This window comes from Diadema setosum, chromosome 14 (assembly GCF_964275005.1).
Source record: "Diadema setosum chromosome 14, eeDiaSeto1, whole genome shotgun sequence".
NCBI classification, from domain to species: Eukaryota; Metazoa; Echinodermata; class Echinoidea; order Diadematoida; family Diadematidae; genus Diadema; species Diadema setosum.
This window is the reverse complement of record NC_092698.1, coordinates 32,996,573-33,014,776: the sequence shown is the minus strand read 5'-3', so window position 1 is coordinate 33,014,776 and position 18,204 is coordinate 32,996,573. Positions and strand designations below refer to the sequence as shown.

The 18,204-nt window shown below is 41.2% G+C and overlaps 1 protein-coding gene across 1 annotated transcript in view; it reads right to left on the bottom strand.

Annotated features, from left to right (window-relative positions):
- Nucleotides 1-18,041, bottom strand: part of LOC140237946 (electrogenic aspartate/glutamate antiporter SLC25A12, mitochondrial-like) — a 46,963-nt gene extending 28,922 nt beyond the window's left edge. The window contains exons 1-4 of the mRNA XM_072317875.1: nt 17,997-18,041; nt 5,150-5,206; nt 2,644-2,786; nt 1,160-1,275 (exon numbers count right to left, since the gene is read on the bottom strand). Coding sequence (XP_072173976.1) covers nt 1,160-1,275; nt 2,644-2,786; nt 5,150-5,203 — 313 coding nt within the window. The 5' untranslated portion in view covers nt 5,204-5,206; nt 17,997-18,041. The remainder of the gene's footprint in view (nt 1-1,159; nt 1,276-2,643; nt 2,787-5,149; nt 5,207-17,996) is intronic.
- Nucleotides 18,042-18,204: the final 163 nt, after the last annotated feature.

Genomic DNA, 18,204 nt, shown 5'->3' with positions numbered 1-18,204 from the left:
ATGCAATGAATTCTATCTACATGTATGTCTAGAGCCAATCACCTATTATGTCCTACAGGCATCCTAAACATACAATGTAGATATCCAACCCTGGTGGTATGCATAACACGATACATCTGCACCCTATCTACAAAGAGTCTCTACTCTAATCATGAGTAAATTAAAAACCATATTTGTTTTTCTTCCAATGCTATAAAACATGTCTATCTAATCTACAGAGTTAACAATGCCGCACCATCACATTCTTACAATATAGCATTTAATGAAAAGGAAAGCAACCCTGCTGAGAACTATCACATGGCTAAATCCTTTTTATAAAAATCTCATTCATAAATACACTCTGGATTGCCCTGTACAGAGGTAGGTATGCATGCATGTTTGTGTGTGCAAACACAATACTCATAATCACACATGTAACGTACACGTACATACCCACACATTATGCAAGTTTAAACTAATTACTGATCCTGTGCACTGTGGGTCAAAGTTAATGGAAGCTGACAAAAGTCTGCTGTCAATGTACTCTATCCTATTTTTATCAATCAGCCAAATATTTGCTTGTTTGACTTGCAGCTTGTGCAATCACAGACCAACAATTATCTGTATCCTATCAATATGGTATATCTTTTGAATGAATGGCTATGTTTGAGAGTGATTGCTTTGACTAGCACCAAATCAACAAATATATATATATGAATACTTCAAGTGCGAGCAGTGCAAGGAGCAGCACGAACCAATCTATTCTATGGGAAAATTTGAGCACTGCAAAAAAACATCGTGTTGTAACTGATCAAATTGACACCTCTGACTCTCACTGCATGTTAAGAAAGATTAAACTGAACCAGGCAAATTAACTAAATCTGCTCTAATTCTACAGAAAAATAAACCAATCTGCCTGCTTGAAAGAGAAACAAAAACTTCCCTCTGCCAAGACGTGTTACAACTTATAACCCAAGGATTGGATATAAATTCATCATTTCGGAGGCTTTTGAAAATTCTGTGACTGAAACAAGCATTTATACAAATGAACAATAAAGAGTTCAAATGAGAGGAGATACCTTAGTCTGCCTAATGAAACACTAAGTAAAAACAAATAGCAAAGCTGTGGTTTCTGGGAATTTGTGGGGTTAATGTGAAGGATGCAGTCATAAAGACTTACTGAAGGAGACGAAGCCTGAACCATTGGTGTCAAAGAGTTGGAAGGCCACCATATGAAGGGCATCAGGAGAACACAACATGGCCTCAAAGGCTTGGAACTCAATGAATGAAATCAAGCTGGGAACAGAAAAAAAAATGACAAAAATACATTGTGTGAATGCTTTGATGCAAATCATTAACTACATCATCTGAATGCTTTGATGCAAATCTTTTGAACCAAAGCATTTGAATGCTTTCATGCAAATCTTTTGAACTAAATCATGCTCTCATCACAAAAGAAAGAGTCAAAAATTAGAGCTGAAAAAACAAAAAACGAACAATATGGTAAAAGACTCTGCCAATTGAGGATATTTTAAAGGATATTTGCTGGAAATGACTGGATGAGTTTGAATCATGATTGTAATTTCATAAAATCTACACATTTTTATGTTACTTTTGAATTATTTGAATTCTGTCACATCTGATATAATAGAACTACAGTATTAGTGGAGATGAGAATTGGGCTTTTAATTTTTTTGCGAGATACCAAGAAAGCACTTATGAAATAGTACAGAGCATACCATTTTAAGAGGAATTCAAAGTTTATTTGATGAAAATTGGGTTTGGAATGACTGAAACATCCAAAAACAAAGTAAAACAAAGCGATCGTAATAAAAGGTGGGTCCCACACTTTATTAGAATCGCTCTGTTTTGGATATCTCAGCCATTTCAAAACCAATTTTCATCAAATAAACGTTGAATTCCCCATGGAATTACATGCTCTTTCATATTTCATAAAAGGTTTCTCATTATCTCACCAAAAAATGTTAGAAACCTGAAATTAGGTCTCAACCAAAACTATATGATCCCTTTAAACAGACATTTCATTTCATTTTGTTTTCAATCAGCTTTTCCTCGCTGTGATTCATAATCTTAAACATTACAGCACAATGAAAATGGGTGTGAAGCCATCTAAGAAATTGTTATTCAGAATGTGAAATTCCAGACCAAAATGAACTGACTAAAATAGATTATCATCTTTTGAAATACTCATGTTTCCTAATGAAGAGCCCAAACTACACCATACATGATATTGCACATATTTTCAAGAATTTATAAACATTTTGGTGGACATTATCAATATTTTTTCTTGTCTTTTTTGTTTTCAAGTGTTGCTCAAATTACTGCAACACAAATGTTTAGCTGTATTTTCCTAGTACAGCACTGTCATTTGGCATTCATGAGGATAATTGAGGTCAATTTTGTATAATGCCAGCTGCACTCTGATACCAGGGTATCTTTTTTTCTTTCTTTTCTTTTTGCACAGACAGCAATGCACCAAAAAAGATGATGCTAGCTCTCAAAAGAAGGGCCAGTGCTTTTCATATTTATGCTTTAAACAGAAACTTCCGGTTATTCTAGAAGGGAATCATCTGGACAGATTCTGTGGGCACAGTAACATTTTGCAACATTCACAACACTGCTGCAGCCACTGCAAGAACGTACCCATCCTTAGTCTGGTCTGCCACGCCCGCCAGCAACTTGAGGGTGTCCGGATTGTAGTTCCTCTCCGGCTGCATGTTGAGGTAACCCCTGATGAAGTCCTCCGGTGTCATAAAGCGCTCCCCGCTCTGCTCGATGCTGGCATGCTGATGTGAAAGGAGAGCGGACAATATTGTTGAATGAACAGAAATACATACATATCCCTTTGGTACAGACTGCAAACTGGTATCAGCATGAAACAATAATCACATGTAGTCACATGACCTCACAAGCTACTCAGTCTCCATAATGGATATTCACCCCAACTTTGAATGCATCACTTGATTTGGATGCTTGATTCAGCTTTCCAGTACTGAACATATAGAGGCGTAATGATAGTACCATTTACATGCAGTTGCCACAAGACAAGTCGCTATCCACTTCCTCCAATCACAAAAGTGTGCTTGTAAATTCTACATTACCATTCTACTTGAACTATAAACTATTGGTCACTTTTATCTGTATTGTACTTTCATTCTGTGCACTACTGATTCCATTAAAAAGTTTATTTATGTAAAAAAAAAAAAAAAAAAAAAAAAAAAAAAAGATGCACATTGTAAGTTCACTCTTTGATTGGAATTTCTGATCCAAGACAAAAACTCACAATACACAATGACATCCCCAGTGGACAAACAATACCTTAATCCTCATCAAATAATGCCAGAATTGACACACTACAGCTGGAACTTGTTTCTGTGTGTATGCTGTGCATGATATATAATGTTGGAACAGCATCAGATTTTTTTTTCTTTAAAGTGACAATCTGCAATGGAAAGAATTTGACTGAATTAATTAAAAATCCAACATTTTTAAAGTTGTCTTTATGCAATGATGACCTACGTGTAATACAACTGATGTCTGTGACATGAATAAGTCATTTTTGTATAACTACATCTTCATACAAATGTAATCCAATCAAGTCTGACTCATAAAAATGGCAGAGAGCTGATGCCCCTTTCAGTAGTTCAAAATGAGTAAATTTGTGCCTGTCAAGTATCATTTATTATTATATCATTACATTTAATAAATCTCTTTTCATTCTACATCAATCAAGACATGTAATACATGTAGTACTAGTGTAGATATAATATGTATAAAAAGCTTTATCATCATGCTACTGTAAATATGGTCATATTCAGTCTTGTATGAAATATAGAGAACATGTACAGTACAATTCGTACACTAACACTTGTATATTCACATGTACCTCAAATTCAATACATAAGATTGTATTCTCACCATGCCCTACAACCCCACCCCCAGAAAAAAAAAAAAAGAAAGAAGAAAAGACAGAGAGGGAGAGAGAGAGATAGAGAGAGAGGGAGATAGAGAAAAAAAATAGAAACAAGGATTTCCACCAGTGCAGTGGGGTTGGGCACTGGTATCAACAACAACTATTCCATATGTGCACTAAGCATGAGGCACAGGAAACACATAATTTCTAAATCGTACAATAATCTATTATTAGCAACTAGCATTTTTCCTAGTTTCCCACAACACACACAAAAGCCATCTATTACAAAAAAAAAAAAAATGACATTTCAACAATGTGTCATCCTCAAATATGTCACATACAAGTGTATCCAGTCATTCTTAATTGCAATTTCAACCACAATGTCTGTATTTCACAAATTTATGACGTGCCACTGTCAGCTGGCTGTCTGTCTTTTTCTATAAAAATTTAAGAGCCCTAACCATACAGTACCTTTCCTTTATAGTATACACAGCATCGGACAAAAATCACTGTAAAACTTTTGAAATCAAATAGAAAGGTGGATTTAGCAAACAAACAAACAAACAAGGAAAAACCAAGTTCCACTTCATTTAAAAATTGATTATATTCTATTGAATACAAAGAAGTACTAAGCATGACACATTGAACCTCACAAATCAAATGAATGGTGTATATCTTTTTTTTTCTCCTCCTTCTTAACAATAGCAAATTCCAGGAAGTCTCCCCCTCACACAAAGTAAAGTTTTTTTTTCCATCTTATTGCACTATAAAAGATAACACTACTGCTCTGTGCTCCTGCAAGTGAGCTGACACCCTAATGCAAATTTGAACAAAGTATCGGTACAGCCCAAAAAGAAACCAGTGGGTCTTGCACTTACCTGGTCAGTGCAATTTACCTTCATGGCACTCTATGGCAAACTATTCTAAAGATCTTGAAATTCAGGGATAGCCTTAATCAAGACTTCTTTAACAACAATCTCCTAATTTGGGGACCCGTATTTGGGTTCGCCATAGCCCCTAACCCACTGTGCATTTAGAGATTAAGAATTATACCTGCAACAAATGTGATACATTTTTATTTGCAACCAACTGCCCCATCATAAGAAGTTTGCTAAAAGGTTCTATGCTCAACAAAATGTGGGTGTAATACTTTTGCTGAAGAGCTTTCTGGATGCAGTTGCTTGTGACTGATTTCGTTCAGCTGAAAAGTTTTGAGCAGAAAGAAGAGATACAAACCTTGTTAAAGACATGGCGAAGGTGCACGGGATCCGCTCTCTTTACAAGATGCATTGCCTTTGGGAACAAAAAGATATCAATACATTCACAGTTAGGACTACAAGATTCAATTTGAGAAAATGAATGTCAATCATTTAAATTGTACAATTTGACACTACTGACAGACCGACACTGAATGAACACAGAATTGTAGAAGTTCACTTAGGATCGCTCAGAAAGATAGCGCAGAATTGTAAACTTAAAAGTTTGCCACCATTATCACGATTCGTGAAACATATTACAATCAAAGTACATATATGTATGCATTCAGTACGGTATGACTGTAAGACACTGTGATGGTTTCATGCCCCATGTCTGCCATGTTTGACAAGTAAATATATCAGGCTTATAATTAGTGAAAAACAAAATGACAAACAGCTAAATTATTGGGTAAAAGAAATTGTAAGCTTTGACACTTTGGTGTACAAATCATCAATGGTAGAATTGTGAGGCACTGACATTACTGCGTGATGTCATAAACACTAACCTATATTACGTATGCTGGCCCTAAAACTTTAATTCTGGCATAAACTCTAAATACAATTTTTGGGCAAAGTTATCACACACATAAAGTGTTCTAAAATATCATTTTGTATTCAGGGATTGCACAGTGGAATCAGAAAATAACCTGACATCCCTGAAAAGTATGCTTTTACTGTGGACATATCTAAAGTACATTGTACATACGTAAATCACCTTATTCATGGCTAAGGAATACTCCAGTCTATTCCTATATCCCAACTTTGACTCTGTGGCTGCCTTTCAAATCTTCATAATGCATTGACAGTTCCCAAATTGCCGGGATTTTGTTTGCTGGTTTATTCAAATGTTTGCATGCTTAAATGTTTACACTGGTAAGTGCAATACTTTTACAAGTATGATCAAAGATCATGATCATGTGTGGATAACTGAACAAAGCATGCAAATTTTGACCCTCACCCACTCCCAGCACATTTTGAAACTCCAATATAACATTTTGCTATTGCAGATATCACATCAATGTGCATACATTCATCTTTATCTTTTGCAAAACTTGCAAAAACCCATATGTAAAATGAACTGACATGAGTTTGACTACCTCTCCTATACATGTATGTACCTGGAAATTGACAGACATGTATGCCCAAAGGTTTAATCCACTTGTTCATTTTGGGTTTTTAATTTCCACTTTGGGGAGGGGCATAGGTTTTGAGTCAGGTCTGAACATTGCTTTTAAAACATGCTAAAGGTAGTACAGATTATTAAGACAGATCTAAAGAATTAAAGAAAACAGATGCTACCTGTATATAAAATAAATCTTTTCTAAAATCTACCCCATCATTTTCCACAGCCATTCCCTCTATATCCCTTTAACTTTCAATGTCTCTGATTCATTTTGCTTAGTACTGTAACAGCAGCAATATTTGCACCAGTGATTTTTCACCTTCTGCTGGGGAAGATGAATTGTATGAATGCTGGTTTTAATTCTGTGAAATAAAAAATATAATAGAAAGAATAATACAGTCACATAAATGTAGTGTACAGGCAAAAAAAAACAACAACATTTGCATCATGCTCATTTTCACTCATACAGTACACTACAAGTCTGTAAATATTTGTGACACTCTGAACCACAGTTTTCTAAAGTGTGTACGAACTCATACATCTTCTTCCATTGCACTTTAGAATTCCGTGGGAGACTTTAGGATGATGATATCACAGACTATTGTGATTATAAGCATGTAAATTTCAATGTGAACTATTTCCAGTAAAATTTGTGTTCATGCCAATCTTTATACTGAACATATGCACAAACCAGTTTTAAGATTTCCTCGATGAATCAATCTGCCATTCTTGAGTTCAGCCTCTCTAGAATATTCATATAAAGTTGGAAAACAGGCAATGAATTTCAACAAAGCAAATGGCTGAATTCACACAGTACACAATGAAAATTTATATACTGTCATAAAACACAAATTTGTTTTCCTTCAACAAATGATGCCAGCAAGTTGGTGGAAGTGTACCATGAATTTAATACTGAAATAGCCTAGTATTCTACTTTTTGTGTACATTTAGGTGTTGTTGATAAATAATGGGGATAAAACCATTCAAGCAAAGCGTATTCACAAGCTCATTCAACCCTACAATATGTATGGATTTGTAAACATTGTATCACAACACCCAAGTGTTCATCGATAATCAGCTTTGCTGATTCAGGTACATATGCACCATTCTTAAAATTTTCCAGTGGTCATGGTGGTAGGCATTAACAAATCTCTCTTTATTTGCCATTTTTTTGCTATAAGCTTTTCAGTGAGGCAAGAATAAAGCTCTTGTCAGGCATTTGATCACAAGAAAAGACCCCTCAGGCTTGACTGCAATGTCTAACACAGGTGAAAATCGGTCAGTGTGTTTCACTTCACGCTTCTGACAATTAATAGAATTATGGGACAATGGATTCAAATTTTCCCATGAGGCACTATTCTCACTTTTCAAGTAGAATTAGAGACTGTAAGATGTAGATGAAAGATCTACTCTGTATCTGGATCTGGATGTAGTACAGTGCAGGACCTTTCGGTATAAAGCACCGGGTGAGGAGGGCACACATACTCTAGTCAAATTGAAGACGACTCTTCTCAATCTTTGCTTTGAACACTTTAGGTGATATGCTATTGACAACTTCGGTGGGGAGCTGGTTCCAAGCCAGAGTTGTTTTCACAAAAAAGAGAGAATTTTTTCAGTTGCTCTGTTTTACAATAACAAATCTTACCGAGTAACACTTACAAACACTTCATGATTTGTAACATATTTCTCTACAATGTTGTCTACGTTACAATCCTAGATCCTAGAATTTCTTTTCTGTAATATTTCACTTTGGTCTTACTTTTGAAAGGAAATTTTCAACAGACACAGGGCTGGGACCAACCCCTCGACCACTTTGAAGTTCTAAGGATGTTAATCTCAGGACTTGGTGTCTCGAGGCAAGAATTGGCAGATTCAGTTTCTCCTTCATTTGGGTGACACAGCCTGGATCACAGGAGGTGTAGTCACTGCATGCAGCTCTCTTTCTAACGTTAAGCATTTGATGTCTTTCTGTAGATACGGGTCCCATACACATGCACCGTTCTCTAAGATTGACCATACCAATGCAATGGATGCTGTCCTCTTGCAGTTCTCAGGGCAGAAGTTGATATTCCTGCATAATACTAGTGCAAGCACTGTATTTGCCTCCTTCGCTAATCTGTTGATGTAGTATTCTATTAGGACCACCCGAGCTCATCTGCTATACATCAATTGTCTGATTGTAGTGAGTCCAAGGTATGGATGTTGTGATGTGTAATTTACTTGAGAATGTACCCATTTATGTGATAAAAGTATGGGAATTTGGCATCAATACTCATAACTTGGCATTTGTCAGCACTGAACCTCATTCCCAAGTCAGTTGTCCATTTTTCCAGTTGAGAACTTGAGATAGGCCTACGTGAGTACAATCTTCTTGTGTAAGTATTAAAGCATGTTGCCCAGGATTTGACCGTTTCCATGAATAGACCACTCTTACGAATATAAAGGTAAGTGCATTCTCTCCAAGTTCATGAATAAAAAATGGCACAAATCAAGTGTGAAATTCAAACTATGCAACTACCTCCACAAGTGTTCCGAAGAGCACAACAGTGGGCCAAGTCGCTGGACCCCCGAAATCATTGTCGCGACCCTCCCAAGGTCAGCTCACATAAGCAGTTCAAGGTTACATTAACAGGTAAGCAAAGTTGCATAGCAACATGTATAGACTTGTATCATTCCAAGTTTCGAGGTTATTTGTCCGTTTTTCTGCACTGAATGTGTACACCTACAGCCACGGTGGCAGCAGTTTTTGAGATAACTTCTGCTTTTACGCGCTATTTATACTTGCATGCCACCCGTGCCAGGATTTGCCATTTTCACCATGGTTTAGCCTCAACATATCGTCGCTGGGGTGACAAGACCTTTTATCTTTTAGTGATCGTGAATTCTGTAATCTCATTGGTCAATCAACCACTGAATATATCCCCTATTCCGTGATGAGGTCATATTGTGCGCATGCCCTAAATCTACCACTGAATATATTCCGTGATATGACGTCATGATATTACACAGCTAGCTGCGCGTGTACCAAAGGAAAGTGCGCACTAATCCTGTACAAAACAAATGGACAGCGCGCGGTCCTCAAGCATATTACGCACATAACCCGAGACCACTAAACGCTTGATAAACGACAACGGCAACTTACGTATATCTGGCTACTGCAGTATCTTATGGCGAGTACGTATTTGTATGCGCGCATACAGTAATCAGCTCGCGAGAGGTAGGCCCAAGTCAACATGGTCATGGCTGACAGCCGGCGATTTCAACATCATTCACGAGGGGAAATCAGCGAGAAGAAGGTTAGCACTTACACTAAAAGATAAAATCGTTAGGTCCCCCCTACCCCCTGCTTGTTCTTACGAAATACAGGAAATATCTACGGTCAGGTGCCATATTCCATTTGGCCTCCGGCCTCATGGAATATGGCACCAGACCGTAGATATTTGCCCGTATTTCGTGAACAAGCAGGGGGTAACTAATAGTATCTGCAATTTTGGTGAAAATGACTTTTTTGGATTAATAGTCAAATAATATGTTAAGTGATGTCCTGTCCAAATCCCAACTGTCTTACTCCAAAAATGAAGCCACCACGGCATGTCAAAGGAAAGGCTATCCCATTCGCTATATAGTGCTTTTGGCCGCCATGTTATTTGGCTCCCCTGAACATTTGACATTTTGTCGATCATGGCATGTGCACTAATCCATTCATAGGCAGTGCACAGAGGTACATCGCAAATTCGAAGCATGGTCTCGGGCATATGCTAGGGGTCGAATGATGGGAGCAGGCGTTCGAACGATGGGTGCAGTTAGTGAGTTACTACTGCAGCGCAGGCGTTCAAATCATGCTAGCTAAATTGCTTCCACAATTAGGCGGTCAAAAAATGGGCAACTTGCTTTGACTTTAGAGGTCTACTCCTTGACCCTAGTCCTTGTTCTTGCTAGTAAATAAAAGTAGACTGAAACTAGTCTTTAGCTCCAACAAGTAATGTTAGTATCATAATTTCACCAGCCAGTTTAGTTTGGTGGGCCCTGGGTTTCAAACGGAAATTTTAATCAGCTGTTGATCCATGATGTTCGAGCTTATCTTATTCCATTCATGTTATTAAGACAACATACTTTTATTAACTGGCCTTTCTAACTTGTTAAAGTTACAGTTACACTTCACTTGTTACAGCTTTTTTTTTTTTTTTTTTTTTTTTTTTTTTTTTGACAGCTAACCGTTGGCGTTTATAGCTGTGTCGTACGGCGTCTGCGTCTGGTCTGCCGCCGGGGTAAATCCGTGAAATGACCGTGTTCAATCATGCGCATGCTGGGCATTACTGGGTTGTGCTATAAAATGTCTAGGTTCTAATGGTAGCCTTATTTCTACTGTTCTAGTTCCAATCTACTTCATTGCAACGAGAGCTAACGTTAGAGCCAGAGAGTCCAGCTTGTGGGCTTGCATTGCTCAATCAAAGCCCGACTTGCGACAAACAGCAAGGGGCGAAATCGCCGGGTCACGTACTCCGTACTTCTTCTTCTTCTTTGTTTGAATTCCTCCAGTCAGGAGAACTGCTAAAGTTGCAGAGTGAGGTCAAGAGTGAATAGTCACAAGGTCACAGGATAACACCGGGCTAGCAAGGTCACAAGGTCACAGGATAACAACGGGCTAACAACGGGATAACAGTTAATAGAACTACATAGCTGTACGTTTGTTATGTATGTCGAAAAGAAAGCTCAGAGATGCATTATGAAACAGAGAGGGGTTTTTCCAGTCAGAGAGGGAGATAGTGGAGTTGCAGCAGGATCCAAGAAGAGTGAGTCTGGTGAAGCATTCGGGTGGTGTTGCGGTTTTGGTGAGGTGTGTTTTCCATTGCTTTGGCCACTTGGTGAGAAAGCTGTCTCTAAGGGTTTGGTACAGTGAGCATTTGCCCACCAGGTGGGTCACTGTTTCATCAGTGTAGCCACAGAGGCATCCTGGGCTTGTTTTGCTCCTTATGGTGTGAAGGCGAGAGTTGGTTGGGTATACCCCGCTGAGCAGTTGGACTTTGACTGGTATTGCTGGTCGGAGATGTTGTGAGGGAATGATGGAGGGAAGGAGATTGTGTTTATGACTCAGGACAGTAGAGAGTAGGTGTAGTGATGGTTTTGTGCCGACTGCCTTCCTGGTGATGTCTGTGCGGTGCTCTTCTACGGCACTTTTCACCATTGATTTCCAGGTGTGTGGAGGAGGTGGTGAAGTGAGGAGTTCATCGATGGAGGGAAGTTCATACACAGAGAGCTTGGTTTTGAGGTCCTTTACAGTGCGACTAGAAGGTACCTGGCAGATGGCGTTCACGAGCAATCTCCTTTCAATTCTGTCATGAGGAAGCAGAAGGACTTTTCCGAGGAGTCTGAGGAATTGTTTGTCAGCTTCATCACTGACTGGGGGGAGCTTGGCGAGTATGGAGACTGCCTCGTTTCCTGTTCTGCGGGGGAGGCCGAGGATAGCTTTGAACAGACTGCCCTGCGTCCTGTCGAGGTCTGCAAGCATTCGTTTGCTCAGATGATAAACCTCCACTCCGTAGAGCATGCGTGGGAGACAGAAACGCTTCCAGAGGGCAGTTACTGTATTTGGTGCCAATCCACAACGGTGAGCCCCTGCACCAGCAAGGGCATACAGAGTTTTTCTACCTTTTGACGTCATTGCTGGAGTAGGATCAGAGGGCAGGAAGGTACGGTTGATGCCCAGATGTGGGTGTGCCTCCACTCGTGCTATGGTGTCTCCGCCAAGATGCCAATGGCTTGACGAACTGTTCGTGGAAGAGATGATGGCACTCTTTGATGGATTGATCTTGTACTTCCATTCAGATGAGTAATTGTGGGTTACATCCAGCATAGTTTGTAGGCCTTCTGGTGTTGGACTGATGAGAGCCACATCATCGGCAAGGACAAGGGCACCAAGGAATTCCTGACCTAAGGAGCATCCTACATTTGTTGACCTCAAGGCCTTGATAAGATCATCTATGTACACAAGGTACAGGCAGGGGGATAAAACTCCACCTTGCCTCACGCCTTGAGTGACCGGGAAGGGTTGGCTGAGGTTTCCATTCCACAAGACCATGCTCTCTAGCCCTTTGTACATGTTTCTCAGGATTTTCCACAGGTTTCCTTGAATGCCTGCCTTGTGGAGCTTGTAGAAGAGTCCATCATGCCAGACAGTGTCAAATGCCTTGGTGGCATCCAGCAGAGCAATATAGGTGTCTTGTCGCTTGGAGGAGTTCATCTCCATGATGAGGTTAAGGGAGAGAGCTGTCATGATGCATGAGTGATCTTTTTGGAAGCCGGATTGCAGGATGTCTGGGATGTGTCTTTGGAGCAGTTGTTGCTCTAGGTTTGGTTTCAACAGCAGCTCAAAGACCTTGCAAAAGACTGAGCTAAGTGTTATACCTCGATAGTTTCCAGGATCTGTGAGGGGTTTACCCTTTCCTTTGTGGATAGGAATGATAATGCCTTTCTTGAAGCTCCGAGGTATATAGGTACATCTGAGGAAGGTGTTCAGGATGGTAAGAAGCAGGAGTTGAAAGACTGGACCTGAGTGAAGAAGGTGCTCTGGTGCCACATGATCCAAGCCTGCAGCTTTCTTGGGTTTGAGACCTCTTATAGCAGTGTGGAGATCTCTTGAATTGAAGGTGATCAGTTGGTCATCATCACTATCACTATCAGGTGTCGCAGTAGCATCAGCTGTCATGGTATGCGCAGTTTGAGGGTTGGAGAGTGTACAGAAGTATTTCTCCCATCCCTTCAGGATTTCTTTGTTGGAGTACTGGACGCCATCCCACGCAATGCATTCTGTGAGGGCTGTGGAGCTAGTTGGGGTGTTCTCCCTCACGAGTCTGTTGAAGAGTTGAGGATCATCATGTTGTGACGCTTCTATCTCCTCGACCATGTTATTGTGTACTGCAAGTCTGCTCTGCCTCATCTTTCGTCTGAATGTGCGTTTAGCCTCCTTATATGCTGTCCAAGTAGAGTTGTTTCCAGATTTGGGACGACCATCATCCTTCCAGGATTTCCAAAGGCGCTTCATGTGTAGGTAGGCGTCGTCTACATCTTTAGACCATTCTGGTCTACGCCGCTTGCTGGCTGACGTGAAGGAGTGTGGGAGATTGTCGGTAGAGATGGAGAGGATTACATCTGTGAGATCTTCTAGTATCTTCTCCGCTTGTGTTCCAGTTAGGCACCTTGGGTCAGTAGATAGTTGGTGCCATAGCGTCTTGCAGGCTTCTTCTAGTGGAGATGTGTAGCCATTTACAATATCCTGTTTGGATAGATCTGCCCACTTGACCTTGAGTTTTTTTAGCTTTGTCCCATACGGTTGCTGGCTTTCCCTCTTGTTCCTTTGATCTTGCCCACCAATTGTGATGTTAATCTTGACTTGGACAGGAAGGTGATCAGACACATTCTTCGGCATTTCTGGTCCGATTCTGAAGGATGAGAACAATTCTGCAGCCTGCTCATTTACAAAAATGTAGTCCAGGTGAGACTTACATTTCCCATCATCGCTGCAGTATGTGTATTGTCCAGGTGCTGTTCTTGAGTTGTTGAGACTTGTGAGCTTGTTTTCACGCAAGAAGGAGTCTAGGTCTTTTGCTTGCCGTTTCCACTGATGTTTTGGGGCCAATATGTCAGCGTTTAGGTCCCCAGCAATAATTACACATGTTGTGGGAGAGATCCTTGATGCGGCATGGTGAGACATCTCATCTAGAATAGACTGATACAGGTGTCGTGAATCTGCAGTATTTCCTGTTGGCATGTACACATTGAGAATGAATATCTCTGAGGCTTGCTTGGGATGCTTGATCATCATTGCGAGAAGCCTATCTGAATCTGTGGGAATCTGCTTGATGAATGGTTCGAGACGCTTGTGACAAAAGATGGCTACACCACTGGACCCTCTATGGGATGTTAGTTCACAACATTCACTTCCATTACACTTACTAAGGACGATGTGCGTATCACAAAGGTTATCTAGTTTGCACACATTACTGTCATGAAGCCAGTGTTCCTGTACTGCTACTATATCATTCTGAGACAATAGATCACACAAATAAAACTGAGAGGATGTGAATCCTCTCATGTTGTATGTCACCATGTCTATACAAGATTCCGTCCGTCCAGGGCCATCAGGAGATTGCAATCTTTGATCATTGTCGAGATAGTGTGGAGGTGAGCCTGTAACAGCATGTTGTTTGTCGTTGGTGGGCGAAGGTGGCTTGAGTCTAGGAGGTGTGTGGCTGCTGTTGCAGCCTTGGCAATTATGGCCATACTGCTTCTGTATGTCATCTGGGCTGCTCGGCCATGCCGAAAAACCTGGGGTTTGCTGGGAACTTGGGGAGTTGAATTAACATGTATGCTGGGACCTGGTATAGATTCTTTGGTGGAAGGACTTGGTAGCCTTGCAGTGGGGTCAGCAGTCTTAGGAATGTAGTGTTCCCTCAGAGGATGATTGTTTTGAGAATGTCTCGGTACAGAATTTGATCTCGTGGCCTGCCTGGTCTTTTTAGGTCTTGTGGGAGCTAGGTGGCTGGAAGAGTTCCACGCCTGATTTTGGCTTTGTTTGTGATCATGCCATGCTTTCTTGTCTGATCTGGTTAGTGTACGAGACAGATTGGGATTGGTCGAAGTGCGCCTTGAGGTATCGGTATGCTCTTGGATGTTCGGACTCTGGTCCCGCTCTTGGCTTGAGTGTTCATCTCTTAGTACATGGAATCGGTTCATAGTGGGTAGAGATGAGGCTTGATTCGCATTCTCTAGGGATTGTGTAGGATGCACAACCTGTTTGGCTCTCCATTCCGACGTTGCGTTGGCCTCTTCAATGCCATGTTTTAGGCAGAGGGCCATGAGGAAGTCATTTCGAGCTAGCAGATCATTGAACTTGGCTTTGACTTTCTCTAACTCCTTAACTGTGTCAGCGTGCTCATCTGAAGTCTGTCTGAGCCTTTTTCGCATGTACTGGAGATCCTGTGATGTTTTACTAAGATCGGTTGTCTTTTCCCTTGACAAGCGCAGGAGGGAGTCATTGTCTTCTTGCAGGCTAGCATTGGCAGCTTGGAGACAGTCCACCTGATGCCTGCTTTTCAGAAGCAAGTCATCTTTTTTCATACATTGTTTGCAGGTCAGCGGGTCAGTCATTGTTGCTACATTCAGGTGTTTACTGCAAGAAATGGAGGTGAGCAGTGTCTGATGGCTTGAAGTATCAGGTAGATCGCATTCATCAGGGGAAGAAGGCTGTCCTGCTTGAGGGTCAGTTGATGAGTGTTCCATCTCCTCGACATCTGAATCCAGGTTAGGTAATGTTGCTCCTACAATCTCATCGTCGCTCTTGACATTCTTCTCAGAGATTGGTGGTTCTGGCTGGGAAGATGTGTGGGTGGGTTCACTGGAGTCTCCTGACTCCACGAGGTGAAGTTCATGTGTGGCATGTTCCTTTTCTTCGGGAGTATTGGTGCTTGAGAAGGGAATACTGGGGGGCCAATTAGAGTCGCAACTTAACCTTGAGAGAAGAGATGCATCTGGGTGTGAGTCTGAGCTCGGTGATAAGCTGGTGAGTATTTCTGAAGAAACAGATGAAGACTGCCCTGCGGAGCTCTCTCCTAGTTGCGAAGTATCACCTAGTGCAAGGCACAACTTGCAAGTAAAGGGTTGGGAGGCATCTTTTTCATGTGCTTTGATGTCCTCTGCACACATGTTGAGGCATTCGTAGTGGCACCAGCTCTTGCAAAGGTTGCATTCAATTACACCAGAACACGAGTGCTTCTTGCAAATTGGGCACAGAAGGAGTCTATCCATGAGAGAACAAGTACATCTGTTACCCTCTGCATCTTTCACTGGGATCTTGAAATCTTCTTGTGAATCTTTGAGGTAGTTCCTAATGCTCTGGAGGAGCAGTTCTATCTCTACGTGTCTACCGCAGCCGTTTGGTTTAATACTACCCAGGATTTGTGGCAGATGTGTTTTAATGAGTTCCTGGATATGAACGTGTGGTCCAGTTGCTGTGATGGAGTTAGACTCTGGTATAGATGACAGGTTGATTTTGGTCCGTTGGCCAGCAGTTCCCTGTTTTGCCAGTTTATTGCAGATGCGCATGGAGTATCCCGAGTCTGAGTTGTCAGAGATTACTGCTGCAAGAGTATTGCTCTTGCTACAAAAGGATGTAAAGTAGCGTGTTATTTCGTTTGTGATCAGCTTGTGCACTCCTTGGCTAAGGGTAATATCCACTCTGCGTCCTTTCTCTTTAACTTCAAGCTTTGGGCATGCCATACATGTGTCCGAATCATCATTGCCTTGGGCTATACAGTTCTCCTTTGATGGCAGTGAGTTGCCTTCTTCTTGGAATGATGATGCAGCAGAGACAACTGACATTTTGTGGTAATTTTTTCTTTCTTTTTTTTTTTTTTTTTTTTTTTTTTTTTTCCCCTTTCCTTGGTGTGTGGCAGGGAGTCACGTTTGCAGTAGAAAAAAATATCTAACCACCAATTTCAGAAGATACAGTATGAGCTGAGGCAGTATCCTATGTACAATGGTGCAGAATTATGTAGCTGGGTATAGTGTACAGGGACGGGATGCTGTTGACAGTACTACTTGCTACAACATGCACTACAGGTAGGGTGAGGAACATAAACACCAGTTCATGCAGGAGTGGAAGTAGGTCACAAGAGCACAGATATCTGACAGTATGCAGTTATGGTTTACAGCATGCAATACAGGTGATCCAGCGGTATGCAGTTAACAGTTACAGAGCTCACACCACTCACTGGGCACAATTAATGCACAATTCACACGATGCAGGAACAATGCGAACGTGAACATCCAACAGACAGTATTTTACAGTAAATTTATGCAATACATGTATGACAGACAGCATGCATTATAACTAAAATACAGCAACAGTTTTGACATCACCACAGCATGCATACAGGACTGGACAGGTTACTGGACAGGTCACAATCACAGGAACACGGACATCCAGCAGGACTAGTAGAAGCTTGCTTAGTAGTAGAACGTAGTAGAACTTCTAGAGAAATTTTCTAGAACACTTGAGCAGGATACGGTAAATGACAATTGAATTTTACCATGTGTGGGACGAGATTACAAAGCCAAGGCACATGCACAGGACTCTTGGGAGATATCCACTACAGGTACTAGGTTGAGCTTCAGAAGAGTCAGCCGAAGGCCGACTTTAGTGCTGCTGTGGTGGTAGTTGGCGTTGTGTTGCACGGATGAAGAGTTTCCCGCCAAACTGCAAAGTCAATAGGTGGGACTGGTCCCCCACTGTTGTCCACAGGGGCATGAACCTATCGCTTTAATTCAGCAGTGGAATTGCTCCAAATATCGCTGAATGTGTGTTGGCGTTCAGACAGGGTATCCAAAAGAGTTTAAGAGTCAAATTAGTGCCAACATAAATTCAAGAGTTAGACACGGAAATAGAGAGAAATAGAGAGAAAGAGGAGGATTTCAAGAGAAAGTTGAAAACACGTCCAGTCACAGTCACAGTCACAGTCACCACGTACATGCGCTGCGTAGGCGTAGACTAGACAAATGTCCACTTCCTTGGAGCGTGATCCGATATTCACAGCTGACCTACGAGCGCTGCTAGCTACACAGTGGCAAATACCCACACAGCAACAGCCAGCTCTAGATCTCAACCTATGAATCTTTCACTCTTAAAATGAAATATAACTGTACTCACGTCTCGAGCAGATTTTGCCAACAGTTTTGATAAGATGCACCTGCGTCAACTCTGTCTCTCAGATTTGACAGCTGACAATTTCGCTGCAATTTTGTAGGCTCCGCGGATTCCCAGTGAGCATGAATAGGTGCCTGGCCCCGCTCATTGTACGCGTACTAGTGTGATGTTGTAGGCGATCGCAAGTTTAGTGAGCGAGTACGAGTGAGTA